This window comes from Equus quagga, unplaced genomic scaffold (assembly GCF_021613505.1).
Source record: "Equus quagga isolate Etosha38 unplaced genomic scaffold, UCLA_HA_Equagga_1.0 73442_RagTag, whole genome shotgun sequence".
NCBI classification, from domain to species: domain Eukaryota; kingdom Metazoa; phylum Chordata; class Mammalia; order Perissodactyla; family Equidae; genus Equus; species Equus quagga.
In genome coordinates this window covers 10,255,983-10,283,875 of record NW_025802777.1, presented here as the reverse complement: position 1 = coordinate 10,283,875, position 27,893 = coordinate 10,255,983, and the positions used below count along the sequence as shown (strand labels likewise).

The 27,893-nt window shown below is 39.5% G+C and overlaps 2 protein-coding genes across 7 annotated transcripts in view; both read right to left on the bottom strand.

Annotated features, from left to right (window-relative positions):
• Nucleotides 1–20,287, bottom strand: part of LOC124234301 (synaptojanin-1) — an 88,366-nt gene extending 68,079 nt beyond the window's left edge. For 2 of the 6 annotated variants that reach the window (XM_046651607.1, XM_046651608.1), the window contains exons 1-2: nucleotides 19,475–19,590; nucleotides 19,041–19,186 (exon numbers count right to left, since the gene is read on the bottom strand). In XM_046651607.1, coding sequence (XP_046507563.1) covers nucleotides 19,041–19,164 — 124 coding nt within the window. In that variant the 5' untranslated portion in view covers nucleotides 19,165–19,186; nucleotides 19,475–19,590. Of the gene's footprint in view, nucleotides 1–19,040; nucleotides 19,187–19,474; nucleotides 19,593–20,076; nucleotides 20,154–20,189 lie in introns of those variants that run through there. The other 4 variants (XM_046651603.1, XM_046651604.1, XM_046651605.1 and 1 more) reach the window with 4 other exon arrangements.
• A 6,896-nt stretch (nucleotides 20,288–27,183) lies between these two features.
• Nucleotides 27,184–27,893, bottom strand: part of LOC124234298 (PAX3- and PAX7-binding protein 1-like) — a 34,947-nt gene continuing 34,237 nt past the window's right edge. The window contains exon 18 of the mRNA XM_046651600.1: nucleotides 27,184–27,430. Within this exon, the coding sequence (XP_046507556.1) occupies nucleotides 27,313–27,430 (118 nt within the window). The 3' untranslated portion in view covers nucleotides 27,184–27,312. The remainder of the gene's footprint in view (nucleotides 27,431–27,893) is intronic.

The window sequence follows — 27,893 nt, the reverse complement described above, 5'->3', positions numbered from 1 at the left end:
AACATAACCCACGGAATAATTTCCCTAGGGCAGGCTGCTGTGGTTGTTCTACTGAGAAAAAAACAAAAAACAAATCTTGAAGCTTTACAGGAAAAACCTTCCTACTTCTTAGCAAATACAAATTAAAAATTTGACAAAGAACCAAAGAAATATAAGCCACAGCTAGTATCTTACAGGAAAATGACAACACATTCTAAAGCCTAGAAATCCAGAAAGATCTGATCCTCTTTCTCATTCTGTCCTTTCCCTTCCAGTTCTTTCCTCCTCTACTGCTCTCCCTTTTCCACTCTCCGCACCACACCCCCCCAACTCACCTCCTGGCTGATGGGTTCAATCCTCGTTTACCTCATATCTCTTACGCTTAGCCCCTTTTCCCTATCCTCTTTCATCTACAACATAGAATTCCAGTACATGTTGGCAATACTGGTATGTTCCACATTAGAAAAGCATGTAAGCAGACCCTTATGGCCTTTCCACTTCCTACCAATCTCTATTGCTAACAAAAGGGCTATCTTTGGGCCAGCCAGGTGTAGTAGTTAAGTTTGTGCACTTCACATCCCGGTGCAGACCTACACATCCCTCATCCAGCCACGCTGTGGCGGCATCCCATATACAAAGTAGAGGAAGATTGGCACAGACGTTAGCTCAGGAAACATCTTCCTCAAGCAAAAAGAGGAAGACTGGCAACAGATGTTAGCTCAGGGCCAATCTTCTTCACAAAAAAAGGGGGTAGGCTATCTTCTCAGCCTACTGCTTTGCCTGATACTCTTTAGTACTTGGCACTAGAGATCTTTCCTTTGCCTTGAAATTCTTCTCTAAGGTTCTACAGACCTTCTCACTTTCCTTGCCTGTTTCACCTCTTCTCAGACCATCTATGCTGACACTGTTTCCTAGTTATCCCACTTCTGCCTTCAAATGAGTTGTGCTCTGCTGGTTGACAATGACTCCATCACTCAACTAGCTGACACTGTCACAATTCTCTAATAGGTTTATTATTAGGTGTGGACCTTTATCTTTATCAGACTGCCCCATATGAAATTAGGGAGTGGAGAAGACTTCACCAAGCCATTAAAGTTACAGAGATTTCTATTTCATTCTGCATTCCTAGAGTTCCTATTATTATTATTACACCATGTTTATAGAATAGTTACTCCTAACATTCAATGACAAGGAACACAAAGGTAAAACATCACAACAGAAATTTTAACTATGTTTTATAAAGCAAAACAGGATTGCCTTCCCCTAAATACTGCCTCGTTAAGACTTCCACAGGTACACAAAAGCCAAGGTTAGAGATTTGTTATCTCTCTGATGACAGAGGCATGGCTTCCAGGGGAAATATTCCAGAGTTTTACAAGTTACATACCATATGCATTTACAATACCATCACTAGCACAGTAAGATAGAAATTATTAGGGGTATCACTTTCAGCAGGAATCATTTGGGTTCAAATACCAGCAGCTAGTAAGAGTTAAAAAGAAAAAAATTTTTTTTTTTTTAAAGATTTTTTTATTTTTTCCTTTTTCTCCCCAAAGACCCCCGGTACATAGTTGTGTATTCTTCGTTGTGGGTTCTTCTAGTTGTGGCATGTGGGACGCCGCCTCAGCGTGGTCCGATGAGCAGTGCCATGTCCGCGCCCAGGATTCGAACTAACGAAACACTGGGCCGCCTGCAGCGGAGCGCACGAACTTAACCACTCGGCCACGGGGCCAGCCCCAGAAAAAATATTTTTAATATTGTCATCATCTTCCCTTAGAAAACAAAGTCATTTTATAACTTAAATTACCATGCAACAAAATGTTCTCTTCTAATAACGCATAATAATTACCTTTTTGTTAACTGTGCTCTAAATATATGAATATATCATGTCTCTCAGACCCAATGAAGACTCACCTATTAGACTGTCACCTGATTCAAACATGACAAACAAACATGTCATGCTGCTTAGTTATTGATGCTTTTGTCTTATATTCTGAGACTCAGGAAACATGACAGACACACACACATGCACACAATTTGAACGAACAGCATATATTCTTAGATAAAAGTATGCTAAAGGAAAGGAAAAGTAATTCAGAGTAGATGAGATGTCATTTTTCCCTGCCAGGAATTTTTTGGTTTCTCCTCAAAATATTAAATGAAACATAAAAATTATTTTTAGAGGGACAAATACTGTTTTTCAACTGAGGTACCTGTGTATTGTTTCCATGATGATTAGGACAGTAACTAACACTGGGAGCTAGGGATTTTTCATGAATTATTCAATTTTCACAAGAACCCCATGAGCAAAACTACTACTCTTTCCATTTGACATATAAGGAAACAGGCTTAGAGAGGTTACCAACTTGCCAAAGCTTAAACAGCCAGAGTCAGAGAATGCAGCTTCGGGAGGGAGGGGCTTTGTCTAGTTCACTGCCCTATCCCCAGCAGCCTTGCTCAGGGCCTGGCACTCAAGAGGAGTTCAATAATTCTATGTTCAGTGAATGGATGAATGAAATTTCAGAGCCATAAGCATTTTTAACTCTAGACACTTCCAATCTCCTAAGAGAAAATGGAGTGTTTTCTTCCTATGTATCTTTTTTATCTAAAGGACTGTAGGTAAGTTTTCCTGTTTTTCCACATATGCTTCAGAGGTTTGGCGAAGAACGGAGGAAGGTCCTCGGAAGGCTGTTGGAGCCCCGGTAGAGTAAGAAGGATGGCCCTGTGCATGGAGATGAAGCCAGAGGGAGGGAAAGAGGGCATCTACTTGCGGGGAGGGGCAGCCTGGCCCAAGACAATTGAAGTCTGAGTGGAGTGACAGGGGTGTTGTCTACCCAGAGACGTTGAGAGCAGCCTGGCATAGTATGCTGGAACTTGAGAAGGGTGGGGAGGGCAGGGTGCACCGGGGGGAAGCCCAGGGCAGGGTGTTGGAACCCCAGCGAAATGAGAAAGGCATCCGTGTGAAGGAGCAGGCTGCAGTGGCAATAGGAGAGTAGTTATATACAGGGGAATGATCAAGGATCCTGGGAGCCAGGTTTCTCATTGTCACAGAAGAGGAATGCAAACACGGAAAGAGAGAAAACTCGAATGGACACTGCAGTGTTGACAGGAACTGGAGTTACCAGTGTCAATTCACAGTTTTCTAGACAGACAGACATAGATACAAATGAGTGTGCATAATTATATATAGACACACATACATACTTACATATTCTCCTTAGCTCTATCCATTGACACGACCTGCAATCAGCAATACACCAATGGCAATGAGCATACCTAGTAGCCAGATCTTGTTTTCTAATACCATTCTCCACCAAAAGGAACTAGGACTCCTTGGAGAAATGGCTGATTCCAGAGCAAGGGCAGGGATAAAATGAGCCTGAAACATATTCTTGTGCCAGGAAGTAAGGGTGTATTCAGAGAATGCAGATGTGAGAAAAATGCAGAAGCCATCTTGAAGGAGCTTCTACTGGCGAAATCTGGGACAATTTGAGCATCAAAATAAATTATAAGAGAAACAGATTATAACTCAATGAATAAGCCCATAAATTGAAAGTGTGAAGAGAAATGGGATAGTACACAGTCTCGATGCACTTTACCTCCAAACATTTACTAATTCTGAAGGGAAAAAGGGCCTGCCAGAACCACCTGGCAGACACCACCTTAACCCAAGTAATCAAAGTGAACACCAACAGTAATGGGACATGTCAAAACTGAGTGCCACCTGACAGGACACAATGAAAAGAACACAGCACCACTTCTGTAATATTCCTGTCAAGATGTATAACCTGAATCTGAGCATGAGGAACCATAGACAAACCCCAAGTGAAGGACATTCTACAAAACAACTGGCCTTCATTTTCAAAAGCTGTAAAGTCATAAATGCCAAAGACTTAGGAATTTTTCCAGATTTAAGGAGACTAGAGAGACATGACAACTAAATAAAATGTATAAAATTGAACTGGATCCTTTTGCTATGAAAGACATTGTTGGACAAGTGATGACCTTCAATGGAGTCTGAGGATTAGACAACAGTAAGGTATCAACAGTAATTTTTTTATGGTTATATTGTAGTTATGCAGGAGAACATCTTTCTAAGAAATATGTAATAAAGTATTTAGGGGTGATAGAGCATCATGTCAGCAACTTACTCTTAAATAGTTCAGAAAAAAAAGTTCTTTGTACTGAACTTCAACTTTTCTGTATGGTTGAAATTGTTTCAAAATTAAAAAAAATTAAATGTAATCAGCAAAATTAAATTTTAAAAATACATGTGCATCTTCCTAAATTAAGAAGCTTTTATCTCTAAATGTCACTAAGATAAACTCTTATAATACCATGCTATCCCCTCCCCATATACTTTTTTTAATGGGGAAAAGAAAGACTCTTATTTTATGGAGCTCCATGAAATATAGAGAAACATGAGAAATGATGTAAGAGGGAGGAACCTAATTAAATTATTGTCCCATTTCTCTGGTAATTTTATTCTAGAAAATAATTTGAGAATCCTCCAGTATAAAGAGATTACTTAAAATAAGAAAGCCATAATGCTTTAAAATAATGTGTATAACCTTTACATAAAACAGTATTTGTGAATACTTTACTCAATCCATCCTCATCTTTCTTTTTCCCTTAATACTCCCCTCTTGCGTCCCATGCTTCGGCCAAAATGAATACCACATTGCCCTTTCCACATGCTCCACATTCCTTTCCCTCTCTTCCTTTGTTCCCATTATTCTTTCCATCTGGAACACCCTTTAGTCATCTTTGCGTTTCCAAATATTACCCATCTTTCAAAATTTAACTAGATGCCACTTTCTTCCTGAAGTTGTCCCTGATCACTCTGGCTGGAAGAATATCTCTTTGTTCTCTCTGATTTATACCACAGACACCTGTATATTAATCGCAATAGAAACTAGGTCTCATTTCTTTATATCTAATAGCAACCTAACACAGAAACTTTGAACACTGCAGCTGTTAAGTATTCATCTAATAGACAAAAATAAATTGAGAGCTTGCAGCACAAAAGGGAATGTTTTGTTAGTTTTAAAATAATACATAAAAAGATAAACATTTTACCTTACCATTGATAGTATCTGAATGCTCTATCATTATTGAAGTTGAACAATTCTTCATAGTAATGTCTGGAAATTTTCAAATGTGCTGTCTGCGGTGGGGTGTGAGGGTGGGAGTTGGAAGGTGAGGGTGAGAAATACAGGTATTGTTAAAGGACTGCTAACCAGGGTTTAACTAGTGTTGTTTATAAATGGCAGGGTGTGTGGAGAGCTCAGAGGAAACTAAAGAATGAGCAGAAATGAGAGTTCAGGTGATATGGTGATACAGAAGGAAGCTCAGGTCACTCCGTATGAGTGTCGTCTTTCAAGGTATCTCCTGTGCATTCAATGAGCGGAATAGACTGTTATTTGTAGAGACGTTTGTATTTTTTTTCTCCTCTTCATGTTGGTGTTTTTAAACAAACAAAATGTTAGGAAAAACAAACCTTTCTTTTTACAAGTTACTGATTTCAACCACAAGTAGGTATGAGTGTCCAAGAATACCACTGTTGGGGGAGTAACTCTGAGCCCATCAAGATCCTCAGCAGCTCGGCTGAGGTAAGGAGGGCTGTGTCTCTGTAGCTCCCCAGGAAGGTGAACCTGACTTCTGAAGTTACTCCTTATGACACCACAGGGATCAGTGGTACCTAACTAGCTCAACAGCTTATTTTAAAAGGGAAAACTCTTCTCGTGTCACATTCAACACTTTCTTTCAATCATGCTTTAGATCTTTTCTTAGTCTTCAATCTAACGTCAACACACATTTCCTGAGAACACAAAGCTATCTTAAGCATAAATTTACAATTAACAGCTATATTTTTTAACACATCTTCACAACATTAGAACCGATAAAGTGAAGGCCCAGTGATTCTAGCCCTAGTGAATATATAAATATGAATAAGGTCAGAAAATAGAATTAAAAGCAAAATAAAATATGTGCCATAAACATTTATTCCTATAAAAATATTTACGGATGAAATTAAATGACATTTGAGATTTACTTCAAAATAAATGGGGAGTGGGAGACAGTGGACAAGAGATACAGATAAACCCAAGTTAATGTGTTAATAATCCTTGATACTAGTTAATATCATGAGTTAATAATCCTTGAGGCTGGGTGACAGACACATGGGAATCAATGACAATCTTCTCTCTTCTTTGATGAATGTTCGATACCTCCCAAAATAAAATGGTAAAATTTATTTTGACAACATTCTTTGGCATACTGGATAAATTCACAAAAGAGAGAAGACAAGATAATGCTGGCCAGCCAGTGAGAGAGCAGAGGCGACAGGAATTCTAAGCGATCAGAGAGGTACTTTCTTCCAACTACCCTAGCCCAGAGGTGTATTAGTCAAAAGTTCAATGGACATTGGGACTTTTACAAACTTGGAAGAGAGCAATTAAGTCCTACAACCTTGAGAATGGCTCCATGGCCCGCTCTTCCCAAAGCTATCATATATTCATCAAGTAATAAATATACAATAAATTGGGAAAGGAAAAGCCTTGGCAATTCCAGAATGCAGACCCTAGGAAGGATAAATGTTGCTATACCCTGTCATAAATGCTTTCCTTCATTCATTCTAAATAGCTTAGCTTTAATATCCTACTCTGTTGAAACTATCCTTGGAAAATAATAAGCTCACCTTTGCTCATCACAGAAGAGATTAAGAAACTTTTAAAACTACATAAAGCCAGGAGGTAGTGATATCCTATAACTTAATTCGGATAACTTATTCATTATTTTAGCTCTGTGCATGTTTTCAAAGTTCTTTTAACTGAAAGCAAATTCATGACTGAAAGCACACCTAACCTACAACATTTCCTATTTCAGCTAGAGGAAAGTAATGAAAACAGAAGCTGTAGAGATGACCTATTTATAGGCTACAGAAAACATTCAGAGTATAAATATATCAATTGTTTCCTATCAAAATTCAACAAACTAATTGTTCTCTATCACAGTATTCAACACCATTCTTTGCTAGAGTGACTTACTTTTATAGCACTATGTCATATGACATAACTGGCATTATTCAGCATTGTTGGTATTACATCCTCCATTCTCAAATCAGTATTTAAGGCAAATAATGAAGCCTAAGATCAGACTATGGAAATTCAGGCAAAAACATAATCATATACCGACTCCTTAATTTTCATGAGCTGTGACCCTAAAACAGAGGCTTATTAAACACGGAATAATGGTCACATGGTGATCACACCTGAATTGCTAACTCCACCATCTGAATGAAAAGAAACAAAATTAACTTATTACCTAAGATCATCAGATAGTTTAAAAGTCATTTGTTTTTAATTTAAGTGATATTTTGAGGATTAAATTTAAATGTAAATTTCTCTAACTTGTGATGAATTACAATAATTCAAACTAAATAATTAAGCTACCCAGTGAAGGTCCTGCTATCCAATGTCAACATCCTGCTGTGGCTCAAATCTTCTAAATGGGGAATAGACCATCTTTCTTTAGCTGATACAAAAACCAAGCTAAAGAAAGTCAATCAGAATGTGAAAACAGGATTACAAATTAGTACGATCTTCCTAGAATCACAATTTGCCTGTGGTTGCATGCACGGCAGTTTGTGGTCAGCTTATTTGCATGCAGGTAGCACTTTGGTGTAGTACCAGAGGGCCTCTAGTCAGAGAATCCTAGAGATCATGCAGTCCAAGCTACTCATTTTCAGAAGAAAAAGACTAGAGATTAGGTGATTCATCCAAGATCATATAACTAGCTGGCAGTAAAGCCTCTTTCCATTTCATCATACATAAAGAGAAAAATTATTTTAAAAGGGAAAGGTTTACTTTGTATAATAATTAAAATTCCAGCTGAGAGACAGTAAACTATGAAAATTAATGTTCTGGATAAACTACACATTCCAAACTTGCCAACATTTCAAAATATAAATAACCTCTTACTCACTCATGCAACAAATATTTACTGAATGCCTACCATGTAACAGGACCCTCACAAGGTTCTGGGAATAAAAAAGGTCAGTGCCCCAATACCTTCTATTAGGAAGAGGCATTTTTTAAATCCTACAAATGCAAAATTATAAATTCTAGTAGGTACTATGATGAAGTTCCAACGGACTGCAACAGTAGGACTGAATTTAAAATGGTTTGTTGGGGGAGGGTAGTGGTTTAAGAGGCCTGCCTGCCTGAGGAAGTGATCTTTAAGCTGAGACCTAAAGAATAAACAGGAAGTTAGCTAAATGAGGCGTGGGGCAAAAATGTTCTAGGCAATATACACATACCCTGTATGACCCAGCAATTCCATTCCCAAGAATATACCCAACAGAAAAGTGCAGATATGTGTACCAAAAGACATGTACAAGGATGTGCATACTAGTGTCACTCATAATAGAAAAAACTGGAAATAAAGCAAATGTCAACAGAACAAATACTGGACTATTCATATAATGGAATACTACATAGCAATGAAAATGAATAAACTACTGCCATATGCTACAACATGGATGATCTCCCATATATAACATTGAGTGAAAGAAGCCAAACACAACAGAATACATATTGAATGCTTCCGTTTAGGTTAAGTTGAAAACCAGATAAAACTAATCTATGATGTAAGAAGTGAGGACAGTGATTATCTTTGAAGATCATGGTGGAGATAATAACTGGGAAAGAACATGAGGGAATCTTCTGAAAAGCTAGTGATAATTTTCTATTTCTCAACCTGGTAGTGGTAACATAGGTATGTTCACTCTACAATAATTTATCAAGTTGTACGTTTATGATTTACATACTTTTTCTCATGTGTGAAGAAGTTTATTTTAAAAAATAAAATTTTAAGCAGAAGGAACAGTATATGTGAAGACCCTGAGACCAGAAAGAATTTGGTACATTCAGAACCTTTCAAAGAAGGCCAATGTGGCTGAAACACAGAAACCAAGAGGCAAAAAGCCTAAGACTGAAGATGGAGGCAGGAACTCGCTGATTTTATTGTGGGCATTTTAAAGAGTTTGGAATTTAACTTCAGTAGCCAACCACTGAAGGGTTTTAAGCAGGGAAACAATACGATCTAAACTGTGTTTTTAAAAAGATTGGAGAGTGGGTGAGGGAGTGGAAGCAGGGAGACCAGGTAGGGAGGCTATAATAACAGTCCAAGAAAGAGACTCCAATGGCTTGACTGGGGTAGAAACAGCTACAACAATGAAGTGAATGGACTCTCAATGAAATTAGGAGGTTGAGCTGACCGGATCTGGTAAGAATGTGTGAAGTGAGAGAGAAGGAGGTGTAGACAGTGATTCTTAAGTTTTGGGTTAAACAACTAGGTGGATGGAGTAAAACCCACTGAAATAAGGAAGACTGAATGAAGAGGGGGTTTGAGGTCGGCCCGGTGGTGCAGCCGTTAAGTTTACATGTTCCACTTCGACAGCCTGGGCTTTTGCCGATTTGGATCCCAGGTGCGGATCTACACACCACTTGTCAAGCCGTGCTGTGGCAGGCATCCCACATATAAAATAGAGGACGATAGGCACAGATGTTAGCTCAGGGCCAGTCTTCTTCAGCGAAAAGAGGAGGATTGGCAGCAGATGTTAGCTAAGGGCTAATCTTCCTCAAAAAAAAAAAAAAAGGAGGATCTAGTTTGAAGGAATGCAGTGGTCAATGTGACTGTCCACCCCATATCTACTCCAACCCCTCCTTATTATGTAGCCACCGTACAGGTTGGGATATTATGGGAACTCAGACAATCATTGTAATTTCTATCTTCTTTTGCCCATCATCTGCTTGATTCAAATAGTACATGATATCCCTGTAGCCATAGCAGCTGGTTCAGGAACAGACACAAAACTCAAAATGATCCACTAAAAGGGGAAGTGCATTTTCATTTTGTGGGTTCTAACCCATTATCTCAGTTTGAAAAAGCTGGATCTCGACTGTGCCATCCAAAGCAAATAATTATTCTACCTAGATCTGTATCAGTCCCACACAGTTTTGCAACATCTACAAATCTGATAACCATACTGTCTACCCCATTCTCCAAGAGAATGATGAAACTGTTAAACAAGATGGGCCAGACATATCCTCAATGTTGACCAAGGACAGACCACTAATGAGCACTAATGTACAATCAGCTAGAAATTTACTTAATTATAAGATTCACCTGCCTATACTTTGCACATGGTCCACAAGATATTAAAAGACTTTATCTACATTTCAGTAAGGTATTCAACAGACTACAGCAATCCCATGGTCTACCAGTGAATAAAATGAAACACAATCCATGATAAATATTTATTGCTAAGACGTGGTTTATATAAGTAAACACACTTTATATATATAAAGTCATAGAAGAGGGCTATAATAAAATGGAAGAGGGTATTTTAATAATATTCAATATATAGGAATATTTAATGGTTTAGCCAATAACTTAATAAGAAACATTCTGGTTTTTATTTTTTCTTTTCACTGACTTAGTTATCTCAAAATCATCCAGGAATTAAAGGGCATATAAAGTCTTTCAACCCAAACTGAGGGAGTAATTAAATAGTGTCCAACTGACCAAGAGGAATTAATTCATCTCTCCAAATGCCAAATTACTCACAGTAATTTGACTAGTTCAGTGGCTATGAAATGCACTCCAATGTGAATACGTGTGCTTATATTATGTACCATTACAGAGGAACAATGGCTTACACTTGCAAAATCTATTTTAGTGGAAACAGATGAAAACAAATGCTTTATTAACAAACAGTAAAAAACTCAACCAAATTTAAATTGTCAGCAGTAAAAATATATATAATTTTTAAAGCGATACCTCGTTTTGGCATTCTAAAGAGGCTAACGCCAATTGCACTAGTCCACTCCACTCTTTATGCTTCTTTCAAACTTACAGTTTAAACATAACTAAATAACAAAATTTCACTGATTCAGACTTTACCACTTCAGAATTTTTGAAAATGTTGGCACTAGATGCAAAGAAAAGCAATACTATTTAAACTGCTGCCTATTACAACTGGCTTTTTTTAGCTTTTGCATATCTGAAAGAGTCTTCACATCAGCTTTGTGGTTACATACAGAAGCCTGGGTGGACAGTTTTGGGGGATTTTTTTCCCTTTCACTACTTTAAAGCTCTTGCTCTACGTCTTCTGACTTGGACTGTTTCTTGAAGAAAAGTCTATCATCATCTGTATCTTCATTCTTCTGTACATATGTCTTTTTTATCTTGGGCTGCTTTTAAGACTTTTCCCTGTATCAGTGGTTTCAAGCAATTTGATTATGTATTTGGGTATAGTTTTCTTCCTGTTTCTTCTGCTTAGGATTCATTTAGCTTCTTGGATCTGTGGATTTATAGTTTCCATCAAATTTCTTCAAATATGTTCCTGCCCCACTCCCTTCCTTCTAGGAATCCAATTAGACATATACCCTGGGCCACCTGAAGTTGTCCCACAGCCCACTGATGCTCTGTTTATTTATTTTCATCTTTTTTGTCTTTCATTTTGCGTTGTTTCTAATATTCTGTCTTCAAATTCGCTATTTACTCCACACTAATCTCTCAATCCCTCTGAGTGTATTTTTCATTTCAGATATTGTTACTTTCATTTCTAGAGGTCTGATTTGGGTCTTCCACATTTCTCATGTCTCTCCTTAAAAGGCTCATTCTCTCCTGTACTTCTTGAACATATGGAGTATATTTATAATAGCTGTTTTAATGTCCTTATTAATTTTAGCATCTGTTTCTACAGATTGACTCTTCTCATTATGCAGTCTATTTTCCTGCTTCTTTGCACACATGGTAATTTTTAACTGAATGTCAGACATTGTGAATTTTACAGGTGGAATGCTGGATACATGTGTAATATATTTTGTATTCTTATAAATATTCTTAAACTTTGCTCTGGAGTCCAGTTAGGTTATTTAGAAATCAAGTCATTTGGAAACAGCTGCTCTGTCAGACAGATCCGTAGAGGCATTCAGGCTGAGGCTGCTTTGCCCCAATACTAAAGCAATGTACCCTCCTGAGGATTCAACCCAACTGCCCAACTACTGAAAGATTTCTCCACTCGGGCTGTTTAGAATATGAACTATTCCCAGCCCTGTGTGAGCTCCAGGAATTTTTGTCTGCTCCTTTTTGGTGGTTCTTTCCCTGCCTCAGGCAGCTTCCTCACACTCTGGCACTGACCAGTACTCAGCTGACGTCTCCAGGGGAACTCTCTACACATCTCTGGAACTCTCCATGAAGCTGTCTCCTCTCTGCTACTCAGTCCCGAGAATTCTAACTGCCTTGCTTCCCCAAAGTCCCTACTCTGTCTCCTCAACTGAGGGAGACCGCCAGGCTCTGTTTGGGTTCATCCTGCTACTGCTGCAGCCTGGAAGCTCTCGAGGCAATAACTGAAGCAATCGTAAGGCTCAACTCATTTGTTTTCCTTCACTTGGGATCAGTATCTTGTGCTGACTATTGTTCGATGTCTGAGAATTGTTTCATGTATTTTGTTTGTTTTGTTGTTGCAGTTGCTCTTATTTAAGGTAGGAGGGTAAATCCAGTTCCTGTTATACCATCATGGTCAGAAGTGAACATCCTCTTATAGTCCTGGCCTAGTTATCTTTTAAAGGACAATTCAGAACATCTGATAGACCTGAAATTGTAGAATAAAAAGTCACATAACAGGTGTCACTGTTCAGTGAGAAAGAAATTTTGCCTTTACCTTTTATTCCCTTGTAGTAAAGTTATGTGGTAAAGAAATGAAAGCACTTAGGAACTACTAGCTTGGCCCTACATTAGTAGGCTAATCCTGCCATCCGGGCCAGGACAGAAGAGAGAAGTTGATTTTTTTTTTTAAAGCACTGATATTTAAGTTGCTGTTTATTTTCTTTTCTATTAAATATGAACATTCCAAAAATTATTCACAAAAAGAAAATGAATTTTTGCAACCCTTACATAAAATGATATATAACAAGTCTAAATTTCATTATTTCTGTGCAGAAAAAGTCAACTATAAAAAGTCACTTCTCTCAACTTGAAAATTTTTCTTAAAAAGAGATAAGATACTGCAACTTATCTAAAGGGCAATCATGCTGACTGGCAGCATTTCGCAATTAAAAAAAAAAAAACTATGCACACTGCCTGTCATCACCACCTACTACATTTGTCAGCCAAAATTCTAGAACCTGACATTTAACTTAGCCCAGCAAACAAACTTTATGTTTCTATGTTTTTAATGACCTAACTCTAAATCAAACCATGTTTCCTATCTTATATATTAATAATCTGTAGGCAAAAACACAGCAAGTTTAATGTTTCCCTCATTAGAAAATGCTACCAATTTCAACCAACTTTAAAATCCTCTAGTGGCATTCTCTTTTCATTCTTCATTCCCCAAACCCAAAAATAATAACCAGCACCCTCACAACAGCACAAATAATAATTACAGTGAAAAAATCAAATGGTAAGGCTATGTCATTGGAGCAGTTATTTAATCTCTCCAAGCCTCAGTTTCCACATTGTGAAATGGGGATAAAAGCACAATGCACAGAATTAAATGAAATAAAGCATTTCTAACACCACAGCTCCTATACTGCATGCTGAGATGCTCCAGGACACTTCAGCAAACTCCCAGGAAAGCTGCAGGATATTTTAAATTGAAGGAAACATGGAGATACTCATCATATGTTGGACACTGCCCAAACTATTAGCTTGAGGTAGTTCAGAATTTTAACATCAGATTGGAATACATTCCTTTGATGACACCATATCTTTGTGAAGGTGGGTTTTCAGTGGTTGCTATGATGAAAACCAAGTACCACTTCAAAATCAATACAGAACAGGAAATGAGGATGGTTCTGTCCAATCTGATCCCAAGGTCTGAAAAGCTCTTCAGCCCACAACAGGCACACACATCCCATTAGTAAATAACTGTGGTTATTTACAAAGGAAATAAATTATTTTCAATTTGTTTGCAATATTTTTTTCAAGCAGCTACTAAAGTTGTTAGGACATAAATATCTATTGTTTGGTCCTAACTATTTTACAAACAGAACTGTGGCTTAGGGGTGCTATGAAAAACTTAATGAGACACCAAGGACACCATGAAACAATAAAGTTTAGGAACCTCTGGCTCAATGTTGTGACTGGCAGAGTAAGTCTCAGGTAAATGGCAATTATTATTACTCCTTTACAGTGGGCAGTTTCATAGAAAAAGCAAGACACTTCACATTCTGTGACAGAGAACTCCAGAATATTATTGCACAGTTTTGTGGCTCATGTTTTCATGATAAAAAAAAAAATTAGGTAGACAAAGAAATACAGATGGACAACCTGGGGTAAAACCTGGTCCAGACTAAAGTGATATGACTTGGCTATCTATTCAAGTACATGCTTTGAGCCCTGATTTGGAAAACCTGAAAATAATCTTACCACTAGACAGATAAACGCAATTAATCCTTACTACCACACCAGTATGAGATGTCAAAAAGAACGAAAGCTCCAATTTTAAAGAGCTAGGAACTTACATCCCCATCCTTTAAACAGGTGATCCATAACTTCTGTTTTTAGAATCATTCCCCATTTCCCATGTGTTGACCTTGTCTTTACTTCCTCTTCTACTTAGGATACAATTATGAAGTAAATTAGATACCTTTACTGAAGCATGAGATGGGTTGTAAAATAATGAGATGGCTTGTGAATTTAATGCATCTATCTGGCTGTCTGGCTCCTTGTCCTTCCCCTGTGATGGTCTTTTTATGTGTGTAACCGTAGAAAGACGAGGAAAACTGAACCCGAAATAAAACTGATAGATGTCTTCTTTTATCTCTTAATAAGTTAGTTTCCAAGAAAAAATACGTAGTGTTATAATTTGCTGACCATCACATTTACTGCTTACACAGGTCCAGACACAACATACTAGTCACAGAGAGCCCACTTGCTACACTGAACCACTGCTCCTTACACATCAAATTTTCAGTTTAATTGCACACTTTTCTGGACTAATAATTTTGAAAAATGAGTAACACTAAAAATGGGTACACTACTAAAAACATTAACTATTATCGAAGGATAACGTTTCAGAGGTTCTTTTAAATAAATAAATGCAACAAAAGAAATCAATAATGAAATTATTTTCCATCTAAATAAAAGTAACTTTAAAACAAATTATTAATAGTATTTATAGAAGTCATAAATAACAAGCACACACATTTTAACTGGCATTTCAGAAAAACCTTAATAATGTGGCTAGCAGTTATTTCCAATAGGATTTTTCAGTAACAAATCCAAACATTGTGTAATACACGTGTTTTATATCAGCAGTTCAGCCAAACAGCAATTCTTGAGGAGATAAAAAATAAATTTTATAGAAAAAGGTACCATACTTTCAAACACAGAATACTGCATTTTTGTCAACTCTGTAATCTAGTTTAGGTTAACCTTTCTGCCTATCCCACTTATGTAATGATCATTTATTCTGCAACTATGAGTAAAACGCTGTACTAAGCACTAGGGATACAAAAATTAATAAGACATGGGCCCTTTTCTCAAGGAGTACAGCAGCCAGACACAGAAACCTGAACACAACTCCACACAGTGTGAAAGCACTATACTAAAAGTGCTACAGAGCATTAGTACCTGGTTTAGGCTGAGAGTTTCAAGAAAACTCATTATTGGCCCCATAATAGACAATAATAGCATTAAAATTCTGGAAACATGGTTATTTTGGAGAAAATTTGCAAGCCAAAAAAGTTATTCCATAATTTATCATCGAAAGGCCTATATAAACTATGCTCAGAAATGATCATTGTAATCTGATTGCATGAGAATCTCCTGGGGGCTGAAGCCCAGGCCTAGTACTTGTAAAAACCTCCCCAGGTAATTATATTGTGCAGCCAGGGCTAAAAACCACCGGCTCATTCACTGATTAAGTCATAGCACCATGACTGATTTAAGCTTAGAATGCTATCAACATAAAGACAGAGTCCTAAAGGTAGGAACAGCAGACGCTCAGTCCCTGTGAGGATCCGTGATCGGAGATTAATTTCATTGTATTTTCACTTGCACCCTATTTTTCACATGTGCTAATAATATGAAAGATAAGATTTCAAGTTGGGTATCTCATGGCACTTCTCTCATAAGCCAAGAAAATTAAGTGATTGCCAATACTCAACGGTATGTACTGCCTAAGACGTCTAATTTTTTCAACTTTACTCTTTAAAGCCAGGGCAATCAGGGCCTGTAGAAATCATACACTTTACGTACAAGAAGACTGAGTCCTGCTACAGTCACTTTCACCATCTACTTTCAAGAAAAACACCTGCATACAAGCATGGAGAGAACAACAAAACCAGCACAGAGAAGTCTCTAGCTTGTGATACAGACTAAGTTCTAGAGAAATGAAGGGAAGGAAGGGACAAGAGTGAGCTCGAGTGCGTGGGCAGGCCCGATTCTCCTGAAGGAGGAAGACTGGAGCTGGCACTGACAGGCTTGGATAGGGAAGGCAGAGAAAAGCATTCTAACCGTCTTGGAGGAAGAGGGCGTAAAAAGGAACAGTATGACAAGGTTGGAAAAAGCATGGTACTTTGGGAAAGCAGTGAGGAACCACGAGAGTCTCCTCAAAGGAGGTCAACACTGGACAGACAGGCTGGAGCCAAATTATGGAAGGCCTTGACTGACAGGTTGAGGAGTTTGAACTCAATCTTATGGAAAAACGGGGTTACATTTTGATTTAATATCAAAAACGAATTTTAGAAGATTCTTCTGGTAGATGCAGTGAAATTCAAGGGGCTGGGATTGTTGAAGACAGAGAACACCCCACTATTTTCCAAGTACAGTTCTCTGAATACCATGGTCATTTTAAAAATGTGAACGTTTTAAAAATGAATACTCTGCAGCACAATACACAACTCAGTGTCACTCCAAAGTGAATGTCACATTAATTTTACAAGTCAAATGATTCATAACAAGGTCTGTTAGCTCTTAAATATTAGTATTTTAAGTGTTACTGTAAAGTTTATAGTAGGAAAGCTAATAACATACCTAAGACATTATATATCCATTTATGCTAGTTTTATGGAGAGAGGCAATATTCAAACTTTCTGAAAGAATGACTTATACAGTCTAAATCTAATAAAACTAAATAGAATTAATAAAGAGTTAAGACAACATTTTTAACATTCTTTTCCTTCAAATGAATGTTAATGCCAAAATGGTTGGTTTTAGGGATTTTTTTTTTTTTAACCATTATTTGGCATAAAAGAGGGCTGCTAAAGGTTTGGAAATATTATTATCCTTGGGTTTCCTGACCTTGGAGTAAAGTATAGCAATAATCCTAATAACTATAGGTAATACATACTTTGTAATTGAAAATTTGACCTCCCACTTTTACCAGTAACCACAGTTAAAGAAACATTTAAAATTCAGACAAATTAGGAAATCAGGTAATGTCACCAAAAAACACAAGCAACTGAAAAATGTTTCACTTACTAAACCAAACATTTTCCTCCCGGATTTCTCTCCCCCACCCCCCCAGGAAGGTTAGCCCTGAGTAACATCTGTTGCCAATCTTCCTCTTTTTTTGCTTGAGGAAGATTAGCCCTGAGCTAATACCTGTGCCAATCTTCCTCCACTTCTTATATGCGGGATGATGCCACAGCATGGCTGATGAGTGACATAGGTTCATGCCCAGGATCCAAACCCAAGAAATCCACCAAAGCAGAGCATGCCAAACTTAACCACTATGCCACAGGGCCACCCCACCCCGCCAGATATTTTTAATTAAGAATTATCAGTATAAGAATTATATTTGTAGTATGAAAAAATATGCCATGCAAACTAATATTGCAGCCAGTTATATTTCAGTTTATTTAAGTATTAAAAAACAGTTTGAATGAATTAAGTCCATACTCATTGAGTATAACCCATATTACTAACACTTGTTTCTTGGAACACATATAGCTCCTTCCTGCTCATTCAAATCATGTTACTAAATGTACCAAAAATATATATTTGTCTTATACATCGTTCTTTGCTTAAGACTTTTCATTATGTCACTACCCTTTTCCCCAATAGGATAAAATTTTACTATTTTAGAGAATTAACATCAGCTTCACACTTTAACTGATGTTAATATTCTCTACGCAAAGATTAGGGTCTTATGCTTTTCACTTATTGAATCTAGAGAAAGTCTAATAGTTTAAAATATTTAGGGGCTTATATTTGTAAGTATGATTTTCAAACACTATTTTTAATTTATAAAAATATGACCAGCAACTAAACTGATCCTAACATAGCAAAAATATGACAAAGAAACAGTTACCACTAGAAAGCTTCTAAAAACACAATCACATTTCAAATAATTCCAAACTGGAGTTATCTGCCAAAATCTCAAATTAAGAAAGAAATGTAATATTCAAATTAATCTTTTATTTCTAATTTTATTCTTCTGCCCACAAAATAACCCAAATCTTACTAATCTATTATTTTTCTTGTAGTGTAGTAGTCCTTTAAAATAGATTATCAAAATAATTTTTAAAATAATGTGAAATCAATCACATATCTCACATGTAATTTTAGAAGTTGTTTACAATTCTCTTAATGAAAATATAAGGCTGTCACCATAAGACACTCCAATAATATTAGACACATAAATATTCTTATAGTCCATTACTATTACAGACCTATAAGAAATTCTGTTCATTAAAGATCTCAATCAAGTCATTTTATGGGTTTATGTGATGTGATATAAACTGCAACCATATTTCTTTGGAAAGACTTACTTTTAGAAGCAGCAGAAGAACCCAACAAAGCAAAAACCTGTAATCAAAATCTGCATCTCCCCCCACCCCCAGGAAAAACCTGCAGCAGAGGAAGAAAAGAAAATGAAAGTTTAAAAGACAGCAAGGTTTGATTAAAAGGAAATAAAAGCATAATCTGCTAGATAAAATACAGTGAGGGGGTTATCAGGGTCTTCTCTAAAAAATGGTTAAGTCTGAATTAATTCAAATCAAAACAGAGACCATCATCAGCTGGGCTATAACACGACTTACAGAGCACAGCTACAGCCCCAGACTCGAACAGGAGACATTCTTCCTTATGCCTGGTTTCCACTATGAGGCTGAAAGGTGGGGGGTCCAATTTGTGATAGACCCGAAATCCTTTGCTGAACGCCATTCTCCTTTCTTCAGAGGCAGCCCTGTGAAAACCAAGCAAAGCAAAGCAAATGAAGCTGATGTTTCCTCCTGCAGCAAGAACTGCAAGGCATCCAGAAGTCCCTCCCTGCCAGGTTTTGATGGGGGGGGGGGGGGGGTGGAAAAAACGGAGCTGGGGAGAGAATGGTTTGTTCCAAAATATAAGTCGTCACCGAATTCGGCCAAAAGGCAAGAGGAAAAGCGACCAATTCTCCCGGCACGTCAAGGCTCTATCACTCTAAGTCCATGAACGGTTGGGTTAGGATGAGTTTTCCCGTTTACTTTATGTTTACCAAAGGGAAGAATTTTGAGCGTATTTCGTTCGGAGTTGTTTATCAGCTTCCTGCTTCGGGATTCATCGCTACGTTTTGCAAGGGAACCGATTCGGAAACTTCAAGCCGTCCCTTCGGGGGGAAAGGAGGGTCCGTTGGAGGGCAGGGAAGCGAGGCCGGTTCAAAGCTCCTTAGGGGACGGGAGGGGGACAAGGCTTAGCCCACGCGCCAGGCTCTCCGGGGCGGCGGCCAAGGGCCTGGGAAGCGGAACCGAGGACCGCCGCCCCCCGGGCCACTGCCGGCTGGGAACCGCAGGTGGGAGCCCGTACACATGAATGGTCACCCGGGAAGAGTCACGAGTCGGGACGCGGCCCCGACCGGGGCTCCTCGGAGTCCCGGGCAGTCGACCGCCCGGAAAAACGGCTCCTTCCCGCGGGGACGGAAGCGCCGAGCAGCCCAATCCGTCTATTATGCGCCAGAAGAGAGGACCCGGCGCCCGAACCGACTGGGTTCCCTTCTCGCAGGCAGGCTGACAGCCGCTGTCACCACAGCCCCCGCCCGCCACGGCGCCCCACACGGCCGGTGGTCCCCGCGCAGCCCGCCCGCCCTCGGTCGCCCCTCACCGCTCCCGCCCCCGCTGCGGCGGCGGTGACTGCCTCAGGAAGCGCCCGCCCGCGCGCCCGGCCGCCGGTGGGTCTGACCGCGGCCGCTCCCCGCCCCCCGCCGGCTGGCTCACCTCTTCCGCCGGCTCCTCCTCCTCCGTCTCCCGCAGCCGCTGCCGCCACAGCCGCCGGAGGCGTCACTTCCGCTCCAGCAGGCCCATCTCTTCCGCATTGCGCCGCGGCCGGGGGCGGAAGGGCCGCCCTTCGCGGGGGAAGGGGCGGGGCGTCAGGAGGAGGCCCCGCCCACTCCGGCCGCCCTGCGGACCCTGCGCAGGTGGGCTGCCCGCAGGCTCTGCGCGCGGTGACCTTCGCGTCCGGCGGCGCGTCCCCCAGGCCGCCGCTGCAGGTCCCACCGCTGGGGATGCCGGGAGAGGGAGGATCTGGTCTCCCTGGCCTCCTCGCGTGCGCTCTTCCGAGCTTACCAACGCTCCCCGTGGGCGCCAGGGAGGGACTCTGGGGAAAAGCTTTGGGGGCTGGGTATTGATACGTGCCCAAGATGGGTGTCAGGACCACCCCCGGCCGCCCCCACCGGCCTGACGGGTGTGGGAGGGGGCTTGGGACAGACAGCACGCGGGACCAGCCCGGCGGCGCCTGGAGAGCTGTCCATGGTGTCTCTCCGCCAACACGCCGAGGCAGCACGAAGAAAAGCCAGCGCCTGCTTTGAAACAACTCTGTTCGCTGCCTTTTCTTCTGGTGTGTTCTGGAGCTCTCAGGAGTACTGTAGAAAAGAGTGCTCAGCAGTACGGCGGAGAGTGGGAAATCACAAACCAGAATCTCAAGACTGAGTCAAAACATGGCTGTACTGAGGCCCAGGCAGCTATGGTGTCGCTGACTGGCGAATAGCTTTTGCCAACTGTGTGATTTCATAACTAAAGGTGTCTCATCTTTTCATTTTAGCCTCATTTTCAGCAAATCATGCTTCCTGGCAGTGTGTCCCACGGACTTCTCGTTCTGTTTCCACTTAATAGACCTAAACATCGGAATGAAGTCAAATCTAACAGCGTCAAAAGGAATTGAAAAACGAAGAACCCAGTACTCTGAGAAACTGTTTTCACTTGCCTTTGCAGTTTTTTTCCTTACCTCTTCCCCTTCTTGCTTTTGTTTTAACTGCAAAAGCAGAATTTAAATTTAGTATATTGCATAAAATCATTTCCCCCTCCATGCCCTGTCACATGGCTTAATTTAACATTTCTTCATTCATTTTAGAGAACCAGGACCCAGCCTGGTTTCAGGATACTAAAGTAGCTATAATTCACTAGAAAAGAAGCCACTTGTTTCTTAGAAGGAGATATGCAAAGACACTTGGATTTAGTTCTGAGAGCTGGAGAGGATTTCTCTCTTGTTTAGTACTATCTCCTTAGAAAAACTGTTTTGCTTTTTGTAGTGGTTACTGACAGCAAACCCAGAATTGAACTCATATTAAGATAATCAATCTACTGGCCCACAATTGCTTATTTTTCTTTCTAGAAGAATCCTTTTCAGTTGGAGATTGCATTTTATAGAGAAAACTAAATGGGAGTGAACAAGAGTGGAAATTTTCTTATTTGCCTTTTCAGATATGATGCCTCTATAGCCCTGAAGGAATGCCAGACAAGTAAGCCCTAGGAAGACATATGGAAGGTTATAGCTCCAGGAGAGAGGTTGATGTTATTAAGTACATTACTTGGGAGTTGCTTTTTGTGACAACTGAGACCCAGAAATTTAACCTGTTAAAAATTACTGAGTTTCTAGTGGAGTTGGGACCTGAAACCCAACTTGCTCATTCCAAACCCAAGATTCCATCCACTATGCCTGTCTGTGTGAGGGAGCCTGCGCTAGGAAGCCCTCCTATCTCAGAGGGAAGCATGGATGCTAGGCTCTTTTAGAAGTGTTCTGCCTATTCATGGTTTCTTTTGATTTTGGACTATGGACAATGAGGTCAAAGTTTCTTGGTTCTGGGTTTGAATTACTGCTTCTGTCTTCAAATTAAACTAGCGGGTAAGCAGGACTCTTATTCCTAGAGTTGTCAGGAGAAGGCCACAGCTTTTTCCAGTCCTTTCAAAATAGATCATTTTAGTCATAAAATAAGCACATGCCCAGGGTTTGAAAAGATGTGCCATTTTACTAGTGACTTTAAAACTGTTACTCCTTCTTTTTCTTGTCCCTCTTTCCTATTTATACTTCTTTGTTACAGCACTTGAAAATAGCTGGACAAATTTTCACCAAATTTGAAGTGTCTTTGGGTTAGCTGACTTAGAATACAGGTTCAGTGGTGTACACAGACTTCTTAGTTGGGTCCTAAGGGCCTAGAGGTGGGCTGACACTTTCTTGGCCCTTGAAAATGAGCAGTGAGGCCTGTGGTAGGCTGAAAAATACCACCCTCAAGATACCCACATCCTAATTCCTGAACATGTGAGTGTTAACTTACGGGGGAAAAAAGTCTTTCCAAATGTGATTGAGTTAAAGGTTTTGTGATTATTTTGGATTATCTGGGTAGGCCCTAAATGCAACCACAAATGTCCTCATAAGGAGGCAGCAGAGGAAGATTAGACACACACACACACAATGGAAAGACAGAGGTAGAGACTGGAGCAATGTGGCCACTGGCCAAGGAATGTCAACAGCCACCAGAAACTGGAAGAGGGCAAGAAGGATTCTTCCCTAGAGCCTTTGAGGTGAGCACGGCCCTGCCGACACCTTGATTTTGAACTTCCGGCCTCCAGAACTGTGAGAATGAATTTCTGTTGTGTTAAGCTACCCAGTTTGTGGTAATTTGTTACAGCAGTCACAGCAACTAATACAAGGCGTATGTGACATTTCATTGGGAGAGAAACTGAGATCAGCAACAGCCCCAGATAGGTGTTTCAGATATCAGCTCCAAGAGCTTCATCGATTGGAAGGCAAACAGCCTGATTTTTAGATGTTGATTTTTGACCAAATTATTTCTCCTATGAGCAATTCTATCAGGTTCAAACATGCAATTGCCATTTCTACAGGTCAAAAATACTCAGTGACTATATATGGTCCAATCTAATGTGTCCCCAGCAAACTACAGCTGGGCTATATTAATTTAGAAATGATTAATGATTATCCCAAAGAATGACATTAAAAAACTATACCATATGTTACAAGACTATGAATTTTGACAGATGTTTACCATGTTTATCTTTTCCTCGTAGTATACCCTGGACTTTGTTTTGTTTTGTTTTTATCTAAAATGCTGGAAAACGTTTGGCAGACCTGGGGAATATTAACAGTCTGATCCAGTTCTCTTTAACAGCTTCTTTTGGGGTTACACAGGGTAAAGCTAGGATCTGCAGAAATCTATTAGAAAATAGAAAGGGGGGCCTGCTTGTTAAAGAGAAAACAGTAGTCTTGAGAGGCAACACAATAGTAGATTACAAATGGCATTTGCTATTTGCCTTAAATAAGTTCATGGATATTAAATTGGAAAAACCGGAAAACCTATAAGTAGAAAATGTAGTAAGCTTGAGAGCAGAATGATTGTGAGAATAAAATCAAACGAAAAAAGTTCAGACTGAAAAATCGCTCACACATAGGCTAGATAAGGAAATTGTCACTGGTCCAAACAAGGAACTTGTGTGTGACAAAAACAGAGTTTTCATTTGCAACAAGGGACCAGCTCAAGACAGTTCAAGTGAAAGGGGTTTATTTTAATAACACACAGGGATTCCATGGAAATCAAAGGACCAGAGCCGTAACAGGGCTCAGCCTAAGATTGGAGCTGTAGGATATTCTCTCTTCAATCTGGCTCCTGGTCCCTAAGCAGCAAGCATCTGTGGAATTGCAGCATCTCAGGTTAAATGTAAAAGGTAAGCTTTCATGGTCAAAGTGTTTTTGCAAAGCAGCTTAAAATGGTTTCTACAGGATTTGTCAAAACTTTTATTGTTTACCACGTGTTTTGAATCGTCAAGCATAGGCTGTAAGATACATTTTCCTAAAGATCTTTTTAAGTGGACCACAGTATATATTCTGAGAAATGCTGTGCTGGGCATTCTTGTTGTACTGGATCAGTCCAACCTCTAAGCCTCTGCTGGAGTCGGGGCTGACAGGGCTGGAGGAAGGCCAGTATAAATGACTGGGGCCTGGAGGTCCAGAAGCAGGCCAGGTACCCGTCAACACTGAATGTCAATACCAATCCCACAGAACAATGTTTAGCCTCTCTGCCTTTGCTGGGCGGTCTGAAGCCACTCTCAGCAGCTGTGAATCTAATATCTGTAGTTTCAGTGCTGGAGGGCAGTCTCCAAAACATTTTGGACAATGACAGCCTTACCGAAGTATAAGGGCTCCCAAAAATTCAGACGTATTTCATTGTTCTCAGTACGCGTAGAAGTTCTAGAGTTCAGCTGTTCTCAACTCCCTTTCCTATAGGGATATTCCTGTGTTACAGATGAGTTCTGCTAAGCATGAAGAATGACTACAGTGTAGCAACTTACATTTTCATATTGTATTTTGCAGCTCTGCAACATTTGACCGGTTTTAGAAGTTCTTCATGATTTCAAGGGAAATAAGCACTTAAAATTAGGCATTTGTCAAAACTCACTCAACTATACACACTTTAGACGGTAAACTTTATAAATATTTATAAATTATACCTCAATAAACCTGGCTTTAAAAAAGTTAGGCAATTCTACATTTTAGTATATTCTCCTGAGGAAGATACTTACTGTAAGACTTGTGCAATTTTTGGCCAATTCTGGGTGATCAGGTTATCAATGCAGGCAATACGGCTCAGACCAACTTGAGCCCTCTGGAAGATGATGTGGAACACACCTGTTTTCCTTCCTCAGAGATCAGGAAGTTGGCCTGGCAGACATGCAATCATGCCTCTCAGATCTCCTAGGAGCACACCCTGGTTGCACCAGGGCACATTCCCCAAGAGTGGATCTCCATCAATGACTGGGCATGGCAGGGATACAAAGGAAGGCATGCTCCTGGAGACATGCAAGTCTCAGAACCGTGACTTTGGATTGAGGATTCTGTTAGCCTTGCTGAAACCTTCTTGGAAGTTCCCTAAAGCCTGAGACCTTCCTTAATTCTCTCTCTCCTTCAGAGGTCACACTTGCCTCCTGATCTCTCAGCTCTCCCATCCTCCTCCATCTCCTTCTCCTTTTCCCCTCGTCTCATTTCCCCCAATAAACCTCTTGTATATCTAATGCCATCTCAGTGACTGCTCCCCAGAGGACCCGAACTAACACATTGGGGTTATTTATCCTCCTGCTCCTTTCTTTAGCTGAGGGCTGCTCCCAGGGACGTGGCCTGGTGGATTCTACAGACTGTTGACAGGCCAAGAGAAAGCCCGCAGGCAGAGTTGCAGGTGCTTGCAGTAGGACACCACGGCATCAACAGAGTAACAGTGGGGCGTGAACATCATTTGGTACAATAGAAATCAGTCTTTATGACAATGGTTTGTATTGTTTCAATAAAACAACTTTCCTTTTCAAAGACTTTCCTCACCTATTTTGGACTTAATTCAGAACACTGCTGCAAAAGAAAAAACTAAAAAGACAAAACTTCAGCTTTATTAAAATGTCACCTTCTGAATTTATCTTGTGACAATTTCCTTCATAAAAAAGAATGTCCTTTAGCTATTTCAGGAATGAAAGTTTTCTGGTTGAGAAATGAGAGCCACTTGTTTTATGCATAGTTATATGCTAAATTCATGTTACATCAAGGTCCTAGTGCGGTGTTCAAACCCATTCCTGAAACCAAAACAGCTTGATGGATTTCATAGGATGAGAAGTCCCAGAGTTTACTTCAAGAGTCCTTAAAAGCAGATACAGGAAAAGTAATCAGTCTAATGCGTTTGGAAACACAAATTTAAGGCACAAATAGTGTGCATGTCATACATATATATGTTTATGTTTTATTCCATTGAAGGTAAGAATAAGTGTTCTCATTTTAATTCTACTTAGCAGGCCACTAAGGTATAACAAAAGATTCATCCAGAATGAATATGTAGGGATAAGGAATGTTCCTACAACAAAGATAAAACTGACAGGGCAATTAGAATGATGACACTGTTCTAAATAATATTTGACTTGACCAAGGGGACACATGCTAATAGTCTTGCTATATTAGAATCATCTGAAATGCTCTAACTAAAATTAGTTGCCAGCAAAATACAACAAACGATGTATTTAAAAATTAATTTAATGCTTGGCTAAAGCTTAATTACATATATAATTATCAAACAATAGTCCTTAATTTCCAAAAAGTTCCTCTTTTGAAAATCACAGAATCAGAAAGCATAAACTTTAAAACAAGTTCTCTGAATATTTACAACATGGTATAAACATTATAGAAGACCATGGATATTAAATTGCCCAGGTGTGGCTAACCAGCAAGGCATATTCTTTATTGCATATATAACTCACATGTGTGGGATTTTAAATATAATGACAGACTACTAAAATTCAAATGCATGTATTTGTAAGCTGGTCAGGGAGTAAAATCATGAATGAGACAAGACAGTCAGCCCCAAACCATGCAGTTAGGTTGTGGGTCTATTATTTCTAAAAATCAAACTTCTATGTTCTTTTCAAAAAACCTACGTTGCATATATCATTTAGAGTTCACATTAAACCCACATTTGACTGTAATGCTGATTCAAGGAAGAAAGTTCATCATTCACCCAATGACTGAGTCCACACCCCATTCTCAATCTTAAGGCAGCACAGCTACAGTGACAGCAACTGCTAACCAAAAGGTGATGAACACTAGTCACCTGCCAGCCCTTTTGTTGCAACAGTGTAGGAGTTTCCCTAAGACAATTTGCTACTGAATAATTTTCTGCTGTTAAAAGGCTTACTCTGTAGGAAAAAAACCCACAAATTTCCAGTGTGAAAGTAACTCCACGGTGGTATAAATATATATATGCATAATTACACAATTTACACTGCATGAATCATTTCTAGAGAACAATTAACTGAGAGGGTTAATCTGAATGACCATATAAAATACTTCTGTAAACAAAGTATGACAGGCAGTAAGGAAAACATTCATAGACTTCCTAGAAATAACGTGAATTCCTTTCATTCCGAAGAAATTGCATTTAAGGACACAGTATTGAATATTAATAATGTTCTTTGTATTAAAACAAGAATCAATATTTTACAGTTTAAGAAACTTTACATATATACAAATTTATACATTGGGAATGGTATGAAAGCAAACAGGCTTTTCAGTCTCACAGATCTATTTTCCTTCAATTAAAGACTTAAATTCTTTCACATTGTGGTCACTTGCAACAGACATAGCATGATCCAGAGCTCGAACACTTGCAAGGAGCTTTACTATCTGTTTTATGTTTTCCCTAAAAGAGAAAAGATGTGGCAGTATTTCATTAATTAGTACAAAAGCCTTTTTAAGGGAAAATTTGTTATTGACTTTACGACCATTTTTGAGGTTTTGCAATCAATTTTCTAAGCATACGTTTTTAAAGAAGGGAAACAAAGAGATAAGCAAGCTACAGTGGTTACAAAATTTTTTATCCATATAAAAGAAAACTTGTAGGGGCTGGCCCAGTGGCGTAGTGGTTGCGTTTGCGGCTCTGCTTTGGCAGCCCAGGGTTCATGGGTTCAGATCCCGGGGGCAGACCTAGCACCACTTGTCAAGCCATACTGCGGCAGCATGCCACATAAAATAGAGGAAGATTGGCACAGATGTTGGCTCAGTGACAATCTTCCTCAAGCAAAAAGAGGAAGGTGGCAACAGATGTTAGCTCAGGGCCACTCTTCCTCACAAAGAAAAAAAAAGGAAAAGAAAACTTGTATATG